Raw genomic sequence first — 20349 nt, 5'->3', positions numbered from 1 at the left:
TGATCATGCCTAAGAAACATGCATTTATATGAAAAAATTTTCAAAAATAATCAATTTTTTACGTGCCCTCCATTTTTAAAAAATGTGTCCTACATTTGAGCCTTTTGTCCTACATTTGTCCTACATTTGTCCCTGTTTGGAGGTCCAGACTTATGGCAACTCTACACACGACCAAAGTTATACTTAAAATTCTACAGCAAAGACTCCTACCGTATATGGAGTGAGAAATCCCAGAGATGCAAGCTGGTTTCAGGAAAGGAAGAGGCACTAGGGATCACACTGCAAACATATGATGGGTAATGGAGCAAACCAGGGAATTCCAAATGAAAATCTGCATGTGCTTTATTGACTACAACAAAGTCTTTTATTGCATAGACCATGGAAAGCTATGGGACATTGTCAAAGAAATGAGTGTGCCACTACATTTGATTGTCCTGATGAAGAATCTGTATTCAGGACAAAAGGCTGCCATCAGAACTGAGTATGGAGAAACAGAATGGTTCCTAATTGACAAAGGGGTCAGGCATGGCTGCACACTATCACCTTATCTATTTAACCTGTATGCAGAAAACATCATACGCAAAGCAGGCTTAGACACAAAGGAAAGAGGAGTGAAGATTGAGGAAAGAACATTAACGACCTAAGATAAGCTAACAAGATAATACTACTAGAGAAACTAATAAAGATCTGAAGCAATTACTCAAAAAGGTCAAGGAGAAAAGTGCCAAGGTAGACTTGATGATGAACATCAAGAAAACAAAAATAATGACCATGGAAGATCTATGATAATTCATCTTAGATAATGAGAATATTGAAATGGTCACTGAGGTCTCATACCTTGGATCAAATATTAAGCCAGGATCTGAGGCTGTCGTATTTTGGCCACATCATGGGAAGCCATGAATCATTAGAAAAGACAATGCTAAGAAAGGTAAAAAGCAGCAGAAAGAGTGAGACCACATGCTAGAGGGTTGGACTCAATCAGAGAGGCCATGAGGCTGAGCCTAAAGAACCTGGGCAGAGCAGTGGACAGGGATTCTTGAAGATGTCCCATCCACAGGGTCGCAGTAAGTCGAGGCTGAATTGAGGGCAGTTAACAACAGCAGCAATGTTGCAACAACCCCCAAGAACATCCACAAGGCTTAATCCCTCAACCCCCTCAAAGGTGTTACACAAACCCTTTGCATAATGATTTTCCAGACTAATATTGCTTTGTCTTTGAATTCTACTACTTTGAAAGTGTATCTGTAATTTACAAGTCTAGGAAGCATGTCTGACTGCAAAAGAAGAGCTCTGCCAATTCGGGGCTGGGGTAGTAGGATGTATAGCAGTTATCTCCCTTCTCTTCTCTTGGCAAACACCACGGTCAAAAGTGACAATGGCAACCACACTTTTGACAGTAAGAGATCATTGCATGCTCAGTGCTGCCTGTAAAGTTCTTTGGTATACAGTGGACCCTTGTTATCCACTGGGGTTTGGTTCCAGGAACCCCTGTGAATTACAAAATCCATGGCTGCTCAAGTCCTATTAAATACAACGGCATAGCAAAATGGTATCCCTTATATAAAATGGGAAAATCAAAATTTGATACTTGAAATTTATACTTTTTTTTGAATATTTTCAAGCCGTGGATGCTTGAATCCGTGTATAAAAATCCATGGATAAGGAGGGCCAACTGTATTGTATTTGAACCTTCCACACATCTGTGTGAGTCAAGTCTACTTTTTTCTCCAATGAATGCATGTGACTGTTAATTATCTTATTCTTCCATAAGAACCTGCCTGTGTTTTGATAGCTTCTGGAGAGGCCTTCCTTTGTCCTACTACCAGGTACATTTGGTGGAACACAGGAGAGGGCCTTCTCAGTAGCTGCTCCCAAGCTTCGGAACTTCCTTACTAGAGAGGCTAGCCTGTCACCCTCTTTACTATCTTTCTGCAAGTAGTTAAAAAACCTTTCAATTCTGGTAGGCATTTGAGAGTTTGTTTTTAGGGGAAGCAGGCTTTGCATAATGTGTTCGATGCTTGTTTGTTATTGTTTTCTTTTTGGCTGACTTTAATTTTATGATAGCTTAATTGGGTTTTTTTTTTAAACTCACTGTGAATTTTAACTATGTATTTAAGCTTTTGTAAGCCACCTTGAGTCCCCAAACTGAGGAAAAGGTGAGATATAAATAAGCATAGTAAAAAAAATATATATATATATTCCGTCACTATTCGTTTCCTTAATGACAGTCCATATTTCAATCTGTGTTTTATTAAATGCTGTCCTGTGGATTTTACTACTGTTCATTTGAAAAGTGTTTGCATTTATCATTCAAAAATGATCATTTTGTATTTGTACTGAGCCAGTGTAGTGTAAGGGTTTGAACTAGGACACTGGGAGACCAAGGTTTAATTCATGAATCTTTCAGTGGAGGCAGGGTGACAGTGACCCAGTTTTGTCTTGAATCAATGATACAGGTACAAGACATCAAATTTGAGATGTTTTTTTTTTTGGGGGGGGGGGAGAAAGTTTCAGGCATTTCCTAAAGCCCTAATTCACACTTCTTTGTTTGGAGAAACTTGGGCTAATGAAATGTTCAGTATAATGTTTCACTCCAAGCCTGGCTTTCTTTGCTTCCTTGGATCACTTACAGACTCTAGACCCTGTCAAGGAGAGGAGAAAGGCCTCCTCCGAACTAAAACTCTTTAGGAGAGGATCTTCTACATACCTATATTCTCCTTCTGGAATATTGTGTGTGTGTGTGTCAGTTTCTAAAACTTATTTCCCTCATACCCTACAACCTTGGAAAAGTCTTTAACGGTGGAGAGGGACATGACTACCTTTAGTGGGAGTGCTTCCTGACAACCACTATTGCTGCCAGTGAAAAGGATCGTGTTTAGGGTTTCTATCCTTTTAATCGCTCTGTGGCAAAGCAAACGATGGAAGTAATGAGAACAGATAGGAGAGTAATAAAGGGCAGTTGACATCTGGACACACACACCAGCCACCCCTTGAAAAAAAAATTCATACATGAGGTAGGGAGACTGCATAATAAAAATTTCCCTTGGAAGCAACCCTGCAGGGAGCTTGACCCTCACAGCATGAGGTTTGCTCCACTGGAAACAGCTTCACCATGTGTAGTGCTTGATGTTATCCCACAGGAATGAACAGCAGACATTCACTTATACCTGAGATAAGTAATGCAGGGAAACTATTAGGTTAAGTCTTGAGTCCCTTGTGCCTGGTGACTCCAACTTTAAGTAAACAGAGCCCTATTTTTAGTTTACTTTGATCACTAAAGTACAGGCAAGCAACTTGGGGCCCTTCAGATGTTCCACTGCCACTCTCATCCTCTCATCACTGCTTATGCTGACTAGGGCTAATGGAAGTTGTAGTTGAGCAACTGGAAGGCCATGCGTTGCTGATCCCTGCACTAAAAGTTTGGAGAACCTGTGACCCTCCCAATGTTGATGAATTCTCACTATTGGCAAGGCTGATGGGGTTACTGGGAATTTTAATCTAATACCTGCAATGCCATAGATTACCCATTCTTACAGCCAAGAATGATGGGAGCTGGCAAACACATACACACGTGTCATCTTTCATTTATAGTTTTCTATAATGGATGACAGAATCTAAAACAGACCCAGAGTTGTAGGTTGTAGGACCTGAGTTGTAATGAGGATCTCTGAGTGGGAGCAGCAGTAGCCAAAGGTTGAGTAGTTTTGGTGAACTTTCTTAGAATGTCTAGGACGAGTAGGAATTTAGACGAGAGAGGTTCTGGCAACACTATTAATGGTATCTTCTGTATGGCATGTCCTGAGTGCTGAATAGTCTGCTGGGTGGAGGCAAGCACAGAAGAGCATTCTCAGCACTGAGATTGAGAGTGTTTATGGCCCTGGTGGTATTGCAGGCAACCCCCATTCTAACAGCAGTTAAGCATAGTCCCACCAGTAACAACTATTGTAAGCTGACGAATTGCTGTATTTTTAATAGGATTCAGTCAAAGTTGACCTTGAATGCCAAGATGTCTGTGTGAACAATGGCCTTAGTACTGGGAGAGTTGAGACCAACAGTGCCACCTACAATGGGACCTGAAGCTTGAAGACATGTCAGAAGCTGAATTGGATGCCAAACCCAATCAAGACCAACATAAATATTGATGCAGTGGAGATGGTATGGTGGGCAACAACTTTGTAGCAGTCACATCCAAAGTTGATGTTCAAACTGAACAGGGCAAGACTGTGACTCTCAGAATGGGGGAAGACTCTAAGATTTCATATTCAAAAACATTTCCTTCCAACAGAAAAACGTTGTGTAGTCTCCACTTGAGTAGCAGGTGGTTCCTCCTCAAGAAGCCTCAAATCCAGCATTGATAGAACAAACAGAAGTCAGTGGTTCTTTTGAGACTGTGGAATGTCAACCGTCTTTTTCCTTTAAGTACATTTTCTGCATTGACTGCATTTTCATCTCCTCGAATGTAGGGGATGCACACATGCCACTTAACTGTCAGGACTGACCAGTACAGTCTTTGCTGGGGTCGAGATGGACTCCACCAACGAATATTTGACTCCATGCTGAGTGGAAGAGCAGGCAGTTGGAGCCAAAGCAGATGTCAAAGCTCTCTCTGTGGCTTTCACACCGAAACAGTAGACTGCAAAGACAACATTTGAAGCCTGAGGGCCTGTTGTACAAGAGTGCCTTCAAATGCAATGCTGTTTCATTTTGCTGTTTCATTTCACCTGAGGTGTAAATGCAGTCCAGTAGCACAAGAGGCAACTGCATGAGTTGCACTTAGATGCAGGAGACAAGGTTTTTAAAGGATGCCAGTGAGGAAAGAATGTCTGAGGCAGGGACGTAGCTAGGATTTTAGGAAGGGGGGGGGTTCCAGACTAAGTGCCACCATTATAATGGGGCTTGGGTGTGGCGGCACAGCAGCACACACCATTCATTTTTCTAATGGAAGGGGGGGGGGTCCGGACCCCAAGAACCCCCACCCCCCGGCTACATCCCTGTCTGAGGGCAAGCACAGCTTCAACAACCAATGCTAGGCCCCCATATCCAAAGAGCCTGGCTAACCTTTGGGGCTGAATCAGCCAAAGGCCATGACAAAATTGAAGGATGATCAACAAACACAGTTCAGAACTGGTGATTTAGGCAGAAAGGCCCTTATATAGGGCTGCTGGAGGTGGGTGGGGCTATTGTCAAATCACATATGTAACACTCTGGATTAGAAGGTTCTGAAAGATGAATCATGTAGGAACAAGATAACCCATCTGTGTAAGTCACAGAGATCATGAAGAAAAACTGTAATTATACTCTATGATGGATAAAAGGGTCTGTTACCACATGTTGGTCTTCAGTGTCAGTTGTACCTCACCACTGCTTACACTTTTTTGGGCTAATGGAATTTTCAGTCCAGCATCATCTGAAAGGCCATACATTTCCAAATCATTACAGAAAGTATCTTCTGTAGTTTATCTAACACAGAATCATTCTTCCTGACTCTGAAGAATTAGGCCAAAAGTTTTGAGAATGAACTAATCATACTGCTGTACTGCTTACATTTCTTCCTGAGCTGGGTGCTAGTTGGCTGGTTGAGGTGCCCCTCCTTCATGGAGGTATGGCATCTATGCAATCGTCCAGCTGTTGCTGGACTACAGCTCCCATTATTCATCACCACTGAGTAAGACTGCTAGGAACTTCAATCCAACAACTGAAGGGCTGCACAATTCCCATCCTTCCTGTAATGTCGTGTCTGAGGATCATCAACACCTTGTAGATATTGATAGATATTTCTGGGCTGGCTCAAGGTTCATGTTTATCATTGGCATTCAAGTGTGTACTTCAGGTTTATTATTGGCTTTCAGGTGTGAACTTCAAACTCCAGATGATAGGTATATTTTACATTATTGAGCCCTGATCTGGAAACATGTGAAGCAAATATTCTGAAAATGTTAGTTATGGTCAGATTTTTCCCATCTGGAGAGAGTGGCTTGTGTTTCCACTTTCAGTTAAACAGATGTTAGGTGACTCCATCCCCATGAACTGGAACATCTGGCTTCCAGAACTGTTTGGGGAGTAGTCCTACAGCTTTGGGCAGTAGCACCTCCCCTCCCTGACCTTACTAAAACATTGTCATCAGTACAGGTATGTGTTCCCCAACATGCTTTTTCACCTTTTTGGAAATATGAGGGCACTGCTTTTTGGATCACAGGCAAAAGAGGTGTGAGGAGAGGCAACTGTTTTTGTTTGAAAAGCTTTACCATAGAAAAAGATATTTGTTGCTGTCACTGCACACAAGGAAGGATTTTTATTTTTGGCTGAATCATTGTATGTTGAATATACTTCACTTGGATTTTTCCCTGCTCAGGCAAACTAAGGCAGGGTACAGAACGCCAGAAAGAGGCGGCTGGGAGCTGCTTCTTTTCTGCGTAGCAGTGCCACAGCAACCAAATTGCATGGCGCGGTTATGTGGAAAGCAAAGGAACGCTGAAAAGCGGCTCCTTTTAGTGCTGCCCCAAACTGCCTGCGGTGGTGTGAGCATGACGCTGTTGCAGACGCCCATCTGGACGGCGCATAGCAGTGACGTCATCGCTACGCACGCTGTGTATATGACGCCGCGCAGCATTGACGTCCTGGTGACGTCCTAGGGTTACGGGGCATCTGGAAATGGTGCCCCAAGGCAGCCCTAGCACGTCGCCAGGACATGCTAAAGGGCCCGTCTGTCCAGGGCCTAACTTAGATGTAACTTCAAAGGCAGATATCCCTTTTAGAATAAAGTTCCGAAATGAGTAGTTCCCATTCAAATTGGTGTCCATGGCAATTAACATTTTTCTAGATAAGTGGCTGCACTTGTCCCTGAATATGCACAGACTACAAGTGTGGACTTGATCAGAGATCTCCAATTAACAATTAATTTCACTTTTGAATGATAGCTTTCAGAAACCTGTGGTAGAACTAGGTCCCATATCAGGAAAAAGACAGAGCAGAAAATAAACAGAACTGCTGTCATGTAAAGGTCTAGGTAACTAACTTGTTTCACAAGGGCAGTTTTTTTATTTTTTTAAAAGAAGCTGTGCTTCTATAGCAATAGTAATAGCAACTACATTTCTATACTGCTTCATACTGAACTAAGCAATCTCTAAGCGGTTTACAATGTGTAAGCCAATTGCCCCCCAACAAGCTGGTTACTCATTTTAGTGGCTTCGGAAGGATGCCAGGCTGAGCCGACCCTGGATCCTCTCACTGGAATTGGATTGACAGCCTTGTGGCTGTGAGTGAGTGGCTGCAGTACCAGCATTTAACCATTGTGCCACCAGGGCTCCCTATGGGCTAAAAAGGCCTGGAATAAGATATAATAATAATAATAATAATAATAATAATAATAATAATAATTTTTATTTATATACCGCTTTTCCACAGATCAAAGCGGTGTAAATAAATAAACAGTAAAATGGCAAAAGATAAAAGCAAAAACTTATGAGTTCACACAAATGGATTCAAGGGCTACTTAAAATATGAAAAGGGTTTCTGCTTTCCTCTCATTGTCAGGTAACTACTTCAGATTTATATAGTGACAGAATGATAACCAGTCTTAATGGCAGACACACCTGGTGTAGCAGTGGCTGCAATGATTACCACATAGTAAACTGAGGCTTGGTAATTTATGGCCCTCTAGCTGCTGCTGGACTGCAGTTCCCATCAGCTGTAGCCAGCACAGCCAACAAATGGGAAGAGCTGTCCAGCAACATTTGGAGGGTGACATGTTCCCCACCTATGACAAACTGAACATGGGCTATAACCAGTCCAACGTCTTACATAAAACAGTTACATTATCATTAGTGAAGGCAGATGTGTTGCTCGGAATACAGTAGTTCCATCTGTTTGTTTGTTGTTTCTTTGTTTTTAAATATATGAACTTCTTAAGTATTAGGACTAGGAGTACATCTTTTCATTACAGCTTTCTCCAGCATTTCAGATGGTTGCAACTGCAGATTACTGTCGCCTCAGACTGATTAGATCTCTGCTCTGATAAAGCCACAATTGGCTTACCTCTGAACAGGCATGTATACAAAATGTACTGTGGAGCTACACAATCAGTAAAATGAATATATATCATTTGTATAATCAAAAGTAGACAAATACACAAGTTTTTTTATAAAGCACTACTTATCTGTTTTTACAAAGCGGTCTTAAAGGTTTCTGTATGACCACATATAAATGCAGTAGATAAAATCAGCAATGAATTTTTTTTACAGAACAATCTAGCATATGTCAGAAGCCCTGCTGAGTTCAAAGGTAGATAAGTGGGTTGATGACTGCAACCTTAAGCAGAAAGTACTAGATTTGTTATATATATATATCTGAGATTTGGCCAATGTTTTCCCCTTTTTTCCAGTATGGAGTTCTGCACACTCCAACACCTGACGTGGTTTGACTTATTATTTATTTATTCTTTTGGTAGAGAGATATTTACCATGTGAAGATATTCCAGGAAGTGGAAAAAAGTACTTTTTCCAACTATAGTTAGCTCCAACTAACCAACAGGGTTAGTGGCCATATACTAGGTGGGGGATTCTAAGAGATTTAATCTGAAAAAGCAGTTTTCCAAAGTTCTAAGCTTTCTTTAAAACTGCAGCTCTCCATCACTGCTTTGAAAAGCTTGATTGGTTGACTCCTACCATAAAATGAAGTCCAGTTAAAAATTCTGTTGCAACATCAAAACCAGAAACCTATGTCACTAAGAAAAGTGTATCTACTGATGAGCCAATCTAGTAACATTTATTGCACATATTACAATGCAAAAACATATAACCCAATTATTTTTCAAGACAGACATGTACACTTGACCCTCCCTTTTCGCAGACTTGGAGTCCACAGTCTTGCTCTTTGCAGGAGGGACAAGCGTGGAGGGATAAAATGGCCATTATTTTCAATGGGACTCAAATACTTGTGAGTTGCCATTTTCGTGCGTAGCGGGTCCAGAATGGATCCCCTATAAATTGAGAGGGGCTATTGGAGTGTTGTTTTTTTTCTTGAAGGCCAACATGCTTTTGACTACTGAAGGTATTTCAGCAGTTTTGTCTTACTGTAGTCCCCTAAAACTTTCTTTTCAAATGTATCAGTCATCTAGCTGTCTGAAAGGGAAGAATAGGATAAGCATTCATTCTGGAACTTGTTAAATCTAGTGGACAGGAGGCTCTAGGAAGCAACTGAACAATAAAACTAGTATGCTCAGGTTGGACAGGGCCATACAAGTTAGAAAAGGAGACTTGAATATAGGTGGGTTTGCTGATGAACTGCATTTATGCTTTCCCAGAGGAACCATTCACACTGTTATTCCCAGAATGTGTGAAGCAATTTTAAGTAGCATTGTCCCTTACAGAGGGATTGGGAACCTTCAGATGTTGCTGGATCTCAACCCTCATCCACCAGCCAACATGATCAATGGTCCGGGATGGTGGGAATTGTAACAATACATGGCCAGAAATTTCATCCCTGCCTTAAACGTTTTCAGGTGCGCTAGAAACCTGACCAGTGCAGACTTCGCAAGATAACTTTCTAACAGCAATATTTCTGTATCTTTCTATTTTATTGTTTTCCTGTTCCTGTTTTTTGTAGTAATGTTTTTAGCTCTTATATTGGATTTTAACTTTGTATTGTAATGTTTTTTATAAACTTTTGTAAGCCGCCCTGATCATATTCATGGAAGGGCGGGGTATAAATAAAATTTATTATTATTATTATTATTATTATTAAAGCTTTTCCCCATGCTGCAAACCCCCCCCCCCCATTTTAATTGAATGATTTTGTGCATGGCTTTGTCATAGGAAGCAATTATTCCTTCCCACAAGCAGGCTTATCTCTCTCTCTTACACACACATACACATTCCTTCTCTCTCTCCATCATAGCCATACAGAGGTGATTCAGATATACCGACATATAAAGGCCATCTTCTGTTCTTCTGCAGAAAGCAGAAAAGATGTGGAGGAGGGAAACGACAATATCTGTAGTGTGAGAAAATAGATAAATCTGCCCTTGCAGGAAAAAAGTAGTATATTTTCTTTTTCTTTTTTAAAATGAAGATGGCATAGGGAAAAGAGGCACAAAAAAGCAAAGGTTTGGGTAGTTCTGCCTTTAATTGGAGGTAAATTAGTTCACAACATTAAGGAAAGCACCAAATATGTGTCAAAGGCAGAGTGCAGAACACATTTTCACATACACCCTGACAATCATTGCTATGAAAAGGATCTCAGGCAGCCCAAGTGCAAGACAAAATGCAGAGCTTGGGAAGAGAGCTGAGAGAGCTTGAAGGGGAACCCTCAGGAGCCTCTTGAAAAGGTCAAGCTACAGATGCTTCTGCATAGCATCTTTGGACGGACCCCACCCTTCCCTTTGTAGGGCAAAACCACAGCCATAAGAATAGTGTAGGAGGTTCTCAGAAATGACCATCTTGTGTCACCTCTTGGATAGGTTGCACCTCTCTCCTTCTTGGAGCAGCTGCCTTATTCTAAGCATGCATAAGTAGCTCCTTTGCTGAAGCAGGCAGCCAAAGCAAACAAAAAGCTGCACCAAAGCTTGCAGTGGACTTTGGGACCACAATCGGCACTGGGAGCTAGAGTCTTCAAACTTCCAAGTCACAAAACTCTGTGACCGGGTCAGACTATTGGCCCAGCCAGACCTGTTATTCTGCTCTCAGCAGTGGGCAGCTCCAGTTGCTTAAAGAAGAACAGCGCAGGGTGAGAATGGCACACTCTAGTTACCCAGTTCAGGATTCCAGTTTACGGGCACCTGGAGCAAAAGGGTGGATACATCCTACCTAACATTGAGTCCTAATTCTAATTTACCAACTTATCTAGTCCTTTTTCTCCTTTTCTTTTTAAGTTTACTAAACCCACAAGAACACTGTACCACACTGAAAAAACAAAAAAACAGGCACAAAAGCTATGCTTGGTATAAGAGCTAAGGGGAAGTTTCCCCACAATCTTGCATCCCTGGAAGGAAGATTATTTCTTAGACATAAAGGGCTACATATCTCATACCAGTGCTGATGATGCATGAACTGTTTGTTTCTCAGTCCCCAAAATCCAACATCTGTTTTTCCCCCCAGGTGCTCCATGGACCTTTATATCAAGAGGGAATATTTGGGTCCTCCAAATGTTTTGGACTACAATTGTCACAATCATTTACCACTGGCCACATCAGGTGGGCTGATGGACTTTGTAGACCAAAAAAATTGGAATGGCCAAAGTTTATCCACCTCTTTTCATGACTTTAAACAGCAACTCAAAGAATCCCTCAGCCTCTGGCTAAGCTGACATTTTGCAAATGGGGTCTACATGGTAACAGGATTTCCCAACATACTCCCAGGCATCTTACACTGTTTTTTCCTATTATGCTACACTGGCAATGTAAGAACTCTCTTTTAAATAGCACATTAATGTTTTCCTCTCCTGACAAATTTTAGCATTATGTGTCCTATTTATGTTCTAACTTCAAATCAATACTCCATAAAAGTATTTCTGTCATGCACACCCTGCACTCCAATTCCTGAAGGACAATCTCTCATCCCTCTCCCTGCTCATACATCCCTGCTTCAGCTCACTATAAAGCCAAGTCCTCATGCATTCACTGACATGGCCCCCACTACAGCTGCAGTCCTATATACCTGGCAGGAAGAATCACTGAACACAGTGGAACTTACTTCTAAAGAAAACATAAAGAAGATTGCACCACACATCTCATAACACATCTACCTCACTTCTACTACAGACTTGCATATACTGAACCAAGATTTTTTCTTCCTCTGAGAAATTTTTCTAGTGGTCTGATTACTTTGGAGCTGTCTACTAGTGCCTCCATCTCTGCTCCTTGCTCTTTTGTACACAAGAGCCTTCATTTTCATATTTCCTTTAGAAGATGTAGAGTTGCAGCCCTCTTCTGCTAGCTTGCCATATTTCCAAAGAAGCAGCAGCTATTGTTGCTATGTTATCAATTAAGCACACCCATTTTCTGCATGCCATTTTGTGACATTTGGCTGGGACCTTGTAATCACTCGTGTTAAATAATAGCATGAGTAAAAATGTACATCTGTGACAATAAATTAAGAGATGCAAATATCACTCTTCCTCCCCCCCCTCACTGCCCCATGAGAGAAATGGCAATGAAGCAGAAGTAGGCAAGCCACCTTTGTCTAAAGTTGCTTCTCTTCTTGCAAAAATGGAATTGGATGATGAAACAAAAAGTTCGTAGACAGACAGAGGTTTTTTTTCTGAAACACAGGCATACTGAAGTGCAGTAGGCAGAGCAAGTCCAAGCCAAAGTGTTATTACAGATTCTATCACTGAATAAAGTGTGATGAAAACACTCTCTAGGATTACCCCAGCCTACCTCTGAATGCCTCCACTCCAATGAAAGTACATTCCTAGAGAGAAGGCTACCGTTTAGGCTTATGTCTTTTCATCTTTGGCCCTGACAGATCCTTTGATTCTTCTTTTCATGATACTGTGTGCCCTGTCCTTTGAGCCTTACACAAACAGCTAAAAGGATCCCAAGTATGTGGAGAATGGGAATAGAGAGCCATGTCTATCACTACATTTCTTAGGCCAAGCTGCTGCATAGGGTGACAAACCAGACCTTTTTAACCCACAGCAGCAAAAGACACACAAAATGCTATTTCAGTTTCAAATGTTTGATTAAATTAGTGGAAATCAAAGTAAGAGCATAGCTCTTCCAACCTCTACCTTCCCACCTCTGAAGTCTGAGATCAGGGTGCAAAAAAGTCACATATCCCAATCTACTATTAACTCTGGATTTTCTGTCTGGCAGCCAAGGGAAGAAAGGAACGGGAGCAGACAAGAAAGGGACACATAGTTCAAAGGGAGGCAACACAATCTGGGTATATCGGAAGACAAGGGAAGAGTGATGGACAATCGTGAATGTGCAGTATCCAGGATGAGCAGAGCACAGAATGGAGAAGAAACTCATTTTTCAAACTCCAGAAATGTTTCAGTCAGGCCTCCTCATTAAGATAAAAGAAAGAGAACGGAGGAGGAAGCCATGAGGAATCTTGTTGAAGTCCTGCCCTGGCTGAAGGGTGGGGTGGGAAGGGAAAAGGCAGCTTTGTAGAGTTTCTTCCTGCTCTTGCCAGTTGATGAAGTAGTTGAGACGTGTGCAGCCAGCCGGACAATCCTTCTGCAGGTGCTGCTCTGCTCTTCAGTGCCCACCAGGATGGAAGGTTGGGGGGAGTCCTTGCCGAGGAGAGCAGGATCATTGTGGAAGGAGAGGGAGGACGGCTTGGAGGAAGAAGTTGGATGGGGTGGCACAAGCATCTGGGGAAGTGTGGTGAAGGGGTAGGTAGGGGAAGGAAGTCTCAGGAGGCTTTTAAGCCTAGTGCACAGAGAGGAGAAAGACACAATTTACAAGGCCGTAGTGAGGATGAACAATAATCTTGATGTGTGATAGGGAGAAGGGAGATTCAGGCAGCAATACAGGCATGGGTAATACACAAACTGCAAAGTGGTGAAAAGTCACAGAGCCATTCGAATGGACCTCTTTAGTGAATGAATGAAATAGGTGATTGGATAAGGGATGTTCTGAAAGATTCACTTAATCGTGCTTTGGGAGGGGGCAGACATAATACATATTGGACCACCAGGAAATCTTGGGGCAATAATTTGGCCCTCTACTTGTAAGGACCTACACAAAGCATGGATTGATAAAGAATGGGGCCTTCTGTTTTTACTTCAAGGTCTCTTGCTATTGCCAATTCAACATGAGATGAGGTGGAGGAATGTAGAGAAGAGGAAGAAGAAAAAAAGGGAATGAAAAATATGAGAAATCAATAACTTTCTCCCTCAAACTATCCTGAGTTACTTTCCTGTTCCTTTTCAGAACCCACTTATGTTATATCAACAGTTAAAATGGACTGTTTGATCTATTTCATAGAGGAGATGGTATTAAACCTCTTCAAAGGAACTACAGAGGCAACTGTACAAAGTAAGTTGACAGAATTCTGAGCTCCCTCACTTCAGCCATTAAGTTGGTGTACCCTCCTCCCACAATGTTCTGTGTAACATGTAAAAATTCAGCCCATCAGGGACAGGCAGAGACAGCAGACTCTATTCTAAAAACATACTTTTGCCACCTCATTTTGTGAATTGTGTAGCCTTCCTAAAAGCAGGGGAAGGCAAAATGCAGGTCTCCTCATGTTTTTGGACTGCAACTCCTAGCATTCTTAAGCACTATAACCAATAGTAAGAAATGCTAGGAATTTCAGTTCAACAGCATTTAGAGGGCCACATTTTACCCAACCTTGTCTTAAAGACAAGAGTCTAAAAAGCAATAGTTTCCTGAGACAGATAAGTGGGCAGTATAACTGCAAGTGAGAGAATTACCTTTTTGAAGGCTCTCCTATACCAGTGGCCTAAATTCAGTATTTTCAATTAGAATAACCCTACTCAATCCACAGAATTTACATAAACATTAATTTATCACTTCCCATTGATTCAATATATCTGTTGTAACTAAGATTAACAACTAGATTAACAAAAATTATACAGAAATACAAATTATGAGTTTCCTCCAACTCCTATTAATTCTGACTGAAGTCAGAGTGATGAGAGGAGGGATTGGTAAACCTTTCCCATTAAAATCAATCTTCTGCCAAGCTGCAATTCCCTAATTAAGAGAGATGTATGTATGTAATAGGAGATGGGAGATCTGATAATTGATCTTCACCATCTCATCTTGCTAAGCTCTCAGTCAAAGTTGTTATTTGATAAATGGCATTTTGGTTTAGTTTCAGAAACTGTGTGTAGTAAGCATATATGCTGTAAAACAGAGGCAGGGAATATGTGGCTGTTGGGCTGCAAACCCCATCAGCACTAGTCGATGTAGCCAGTGATGACAGATCATGATCGTTGAAGTCCAAGTAAATCTGAAGGGCCACATGTTCCATCATCCCTACTGCCATCATCCCTACTGTGTGCTCCATCAGTGCACCTGTTTGTAAAGGTGAAATTATAAAAGAGCCCCTTAAAAACTCAGTTCTCTCATTTTACAGGTTTTCCAGTGCAATCTTTTACTGGTTTAGTTAGAAGTGAACCTTACAGATTTCAAGCTCATTTAACCATGAGTCAGTGTACATAGGACTGGAGTCAAAACTGTGTGTATGAAGCAGAGAGTAAAGGATGGCAAAGAAGGCTCACTACGATTCTTACCTCCTTGTAAAGAAAATTATAATCCTGTACCATTCAGCGTAAAGGGAATGTGGCTGAAATGGATCCCATTAGACATGCTACAGTCCCGAGTTATTCATAATGGGGAATTATAATCATATTAGAGATGATCCATGTGGGCTAGGAAAGAAAAGCTGGGGCAGGAGTTACATTTTAATAATCCTCTTTCTACCCAGCAGTACCGTAAATAATGCTTTCAACACTGAATTCAACATTAAATCCTCAGATAGAAAAGTATAATTTTTGATCCAAGGAGGGAGGAATATTGTGTTTGATAGAGAAAGGAACTGAGCAAGGCTGCCAGTGTATGTGTGTCACTTACGTCCATATCTTAATACATGTTTCATCTCATACAGAGAAGAAAGAATGGAAAGGCAGTAAATGCTCAAGTAATTAACTGCAGTTACATAGCAAGAGCGGGGAACTACTTTTGGGTGAGGAGTTGGGATGTTCCCTCTTTGGGTTACATGGTATCTATAGATCTCTGATCAATCTTCACTTTTCCAGAGATGGCAGGGATATTCTTCAAGGTAGCTTCAAGTAAGGATCAGGCCTGGTCCATAACTCTGTGGGCAGGATGGGAAATCCCTGTAGGTTGTTTTCAGCTTGGAAAGCCGAAGGTCTCTTCCCATAAGATTCTAGACTGGCTCCTCCCACGTAAAACGGATTCACTGATTTAAGAACAAACCAAAAGCTCAACAGACACCATAGCTTTAGAAAGAGTCCAGAAGAAGCCTCTGTGTGTATATGTTCACTGAATGCATTCAATTTTTAAAAACTGTCTTGGTGCTTTTTAGGTCATTCCATCTTCTGTTAGAGTTTTAAACTTGTCACCTGTTCAAAGGTTTCTGTGCATTATGTTGTTAAATTTTATGGATTCAAGCTTTTGAGAACTACCAAAGAATTTTGGTGATTGAGCATTATAAAATTGCAGTTAATACAGAAAAGGGGTGATATGGAGAAGGGAATTGCAATTTACTTGTAATTATGATATAGAGAATGACTATAAACTGTTTTTAAGGTTTTTAAACTTACAAAACTGACCAATTTTGTTAAAGGCAATGATATGAATAAATTCTTGAGTATCTGGAAATATTTTATGGGCTATATTAAAAATGGGGGAGGAGATATAGTGACATTAGGATTCAGTATGTAAGGGTTATTTACTTATCTTTTGGATCTTTATTTTATTGTTTCCTTTGTTGAATGGATAGAATGTGATATTTAGAGTATTGATAAGATGATAGATATATTCAACTGTAATCTATATGGCTTGGAAGCTAAATAATTTCATGTTCATGTTAACTATATGTTTAGTATAAGTGGTGGGTGAGTGGCGTTGTAGTATTGTAGGGGTTTTTGAGGTTTTGTTTCTATTTGTGTTTGTTTTGTGTTTTTCTTCTTTCATTTGTTTCTTTTTTGTATGTTCACTAATGTTGTAATTGTCAACTAAGTGTTTTGTTAATGCACCAATAAAATTATTATTTAAAAAAAAAACAGAAAAGGGGTGGAGTATATATGACCTACTGCGGGAACAGGGAATGTGTGGACTGCAACTCTTATTAGCCCTGACCAAAAGGGTTGAGGATTGTAGGAGTTATATTCCAAAAATGTAACTTTTCCAAACTCTACTTTGATCACTTAAAAAACACAGAAGGGGAAGCTACTGTGGCATAAAAGTAGAGTTTCTATAGCAGCAGACTAGCCAGGAATAATAGGAAAATGATTGTTTGGAGGTTGATGACAGAAGAAACTGCCTCTTGAAATAAATGGTCCTTTGATTGGGTGGAAGCCCATGCAACACTCTGGAGAACATATAGCTCTAAAATGTAGGGGCAAGTAGTGGTCCAGGAAAGGCAATAGTTCAGAACAAACAGTTCACACTGAGATGGGCTTGCAACTGACATTACCTTCAGGATGAAGACAAGGGTGGTGTTTCAAAAGCAGAAGGGATTTGCCATGTTAAATATAAAATATTCCTTCCTGTGCATGCCCTGGGGAAAATTTTAGGAACTGTTTCCATAGCTTTTACAGTTGCAGAAGCCACCTATTATCTAGTAGTCAGCACATCAGCCATCTGTTGTTGTATGCCTTCAAGTCGTTCTTGACTTATGACAACCCAAAGGCAAACCTATCATGGTTTTTTCTTGGCAAGATTTGTTCAGGGGAGGCTTGCCATTGCTTTCCCCTGAGGTTGAGAGCATATGGCTTGCCCACTGTCAACCAGTGGGTTTCACTGCTGAGCAGGAAATCAAATCTTGGTGTGCAGAAGTGCAATCTAAAACTCAAACTACTATGCCACACTGGCTCTTCAGGCATCTACCTCTCCTCATTTTTCCCAGCCATTTTGCAACTGTTTTTAAAATATTAACAAAATTTTAATTTAAAAAGATCTAAATGCATATATGCAATTAATGATTTTAAAGTTAAGCAGCATGTCTGAAGCTGAGAAGAGGGGAAAAAATTATATTTGGTTGCTTAACTAACTACAGTACAATGTGTATCTGAAAGTTAGGAATCTGGAATTATAAATACTGTAGTTGGGAGGCCTATTGTGATCACTGTTAAGTTATTATGCTTGATTTTATTCCAAGAAGAAACCATCATTCTTTGAGGAAGCAGAGAGCAGAATTTTGGGATCTGGGCATGGTACATACATATTCAGAACATGGAAATATTACTATTTTGGCCTGTAACTGCCAGAATCGCCAACTATCATGGGTATTCTGGACACTAAAATACCCAAAGCTAATGTTTCCAAACTCTGTTTTTATATCCCAGGCAGCTAGGGGATACCATGTTCTTTTGCAGGTCTCTTCACTTGCTGCCAGTTTGGTACAATCCACAATCAAGATTGCAAGACCCCTTTGGTGCTGATTGGCTGTCATGGCACTTTGCTTGTGATAAATGGGGAATGGATAAGCACATGCAGGCAAGCAAATGACAGAGCAGAGAGTGTGAAGCATTAGTGAGCAATGGAATGAGCGCATGTTAATGTAACAAACTACAAAAACAAAGGATGGTCCATATTGCCACATCCTGAGTGCAGAACACATTCTTTATTGCTAGCTACATCTTATGAAGAACCCTAAGAGAAACAAAGGGATTTATGGCAATGTTTTGCATCCCGATACTGCTTTCTTTCCCATGCACTATATTCCCAAAACTTGAGCCAGATGCTGACATCTCTAAGTTGAAAAGAAAGAATGGAATATTCCAGAAGCAGAAAGAATCTGAAGGAACATGAGAAGTTTTCCACCCAAGCCTGATTTCATCTAGCACAACTGATTCATTACTTGGATGTAGTCTGGTTGCCATTGGAAGAATGATTTTTCAAGGGCTGAAATCCCTTGGGAACTGTTTCTGACCAAGAAGATGTCCCTCTGGTCCACCCAGCCCAAATCCCCAAATCATGTATCGAAACAATATGCTATTGTATCAGAACAAGATGATTTTCACACTAGAAAGGACCAGCCAACCAGGACACTGTCAGCCTAAACACAGACTTTCCCACACAAAAATTACACAAGACAGAGAGTGAGGGTGAGCGTACAGCTTTTTGGCACTTTAAGAAAGATAGGTCTTATACAGTCACTCCACCACCTATGGACACATCCTTTAGTCACTGACAACCATGCACACACAAACACCCACAACCCTGCCATTCTCCTATGAATATCACCATGCCTATCACAAAGACAAATTACTGTGAGCTCTTCCTAAGAGAGCAAAGGTAAAAAACAACATTCTTTCTCATCCCTATCCCCAGCCCACTTCTTGTAGTAAATAGGAGGAAAGCAGCACTGTGGAATATTAGTAGAGAAGATCAAGGTGCCTAAAATTAGTTGCTTTTTTCTTTCTTTTTAAAAAAAGACTCAGCAGTTCAAAGCGAGTAGGAAAAAACTTGATGGAAAGAGCTGCCTGCTTGAGTCTGGCTAAGTGGCAATAAAAGGAGTGGGCAGGGAGCATGCAGAAGATGAATGAAGGTGGGCATGCCACGACAGGCCATCAGCTCCCCTGAGATGGCAGGGGGCAGCATTTGAACATAGAACTCAATGTGTTGCTGCCCTCTGCCTCTCTTAGATGGACTAGACGGCTCTTGATGGTGGAGTTGTACTTACCCCATTCCATTCCACGCCCATACTCACTTCCTCGCTACCATCTGTGGCACTTTCATATTTGACATTGCCCCCCAGGCTATCTCGGCTCCTCCTTCTCTCGGAGCCATCACCTTCTTTCAGAATCTCTACCACCTTGGTCTGGTTAATGGGGTCAATACCCTGCAAAGGGAACAACACAGAGAAAAACAGCGGTGTTGATTTATAAGGGCTTGACCTTGGCAAGGAAAGCACAAAGTTCCACAACATTTTCTAGATATGTATAGCATAGTCTACTTCCTTGTGATAATCATAAAACAATGAATATTTTGACGCAAGAAAAAAATCTGATGCATCCAGCTAATGCAGCTTTGCTACAGGAATGACATGTGCCACATTCGAACAGTCAAATCCTGATGTGATTTGTGCACATCCATGGAGAACCTTTGTAAAAGTAACAACTTTATTTATTTAACTTATTTTTTAGCATTTTCCAATTGCCCACTAAGTAGTATTAGGGTGGTATACAATCTGTTCAAAATAAAACCAACCCAGGAATAACAACTTCCAGTCATGATCAATCCAACCCAACAAATTTTTTATTTCTATCCCGCTTTTTGCCAGGCAATCAAAGCGGTGTACAACAAGTTAAAATGCATACATATATACATAATGCCCCCCCTTAAAACAAGATTAAACAGTATAAGATTAAAACTACATATTAAAATCCGACTAATCCAAATAATAATCATCATGGGAAGAGTTCAATAGATGGGAAGTCTTATTCGTGGCTGAGTATTTTAGTCCAGGAAGGTCTGCTGGAAGAGATCCGTCTTAATGGCTTTTTTTTAAAGCTCTCTAGATTGGTAATTTGACGGATCTCGTCCAGCAGGCCATTCCATAAGTTGGGAACGGCTGCAGAAAATGTCCTCTGGCAGGTCGCCGTCAACCTGGTCTTTAAGAGCTGTAGTAAATTCCTCCCAGAGGACCTGAGTGTACGGGGCAGATTGTATGTATAAATAAAACC

The 20349-nt window shown here is 40.9% G+C and overlaps 1 protein-coding gene across 8 annotated transcripts in view; it reads right to left on the bottom strand.

The window, feature by feature from the left end:
- Positions 1–20349, bottom strand: part of KLC4 (kinesin light chain 4) — a 76957-nt gene that overhangs the window by 7511 nt on the left and 49097 nt on the right. For 4 of the 8 annotated variants that reach the window (XM_042446859.1, XM_042446860.1, XM_042446861.1 and 1 more), the window contains exon 13: positions 19347–19505. The exons of 1 other annotated variant lie outside the window; for it this stretch is intronic. In XM_042446859.1, the coding sequence (XP_042302793.1) occupies positions 19347–19505 (159 nt within the window). Of the gene's footprint in view, positions 1–10818; positions 13376–19346; positions 19506–20349 lie in introns of those variants that run through there. 3 more of the 8 variants (XM_042446864.1, XM_042446865.1, XM_042446862.1) reach the window with 3 other exon arrangements.

Source organism: Sceloporus undulatus, chromosome 1, assembly GCF_019175285.1.
Source record: "Sceloporus undulatus isolate JIND9_A2432 ecotype Alabama chromosome 1, SceUnd_v1.1, whole genome shotgun sequence".
Classification (NCBI taxonomy): domain Eukaryota; kingdom Metazoa; phylum Chordata; class Lepidosauria; order Squamata; family Phrynosomatidae; genus Sceloporus; species Sceloporus undulatus.
This window is presented reverse-complemented; position numbering and strand designations above follow the sequence as displayed.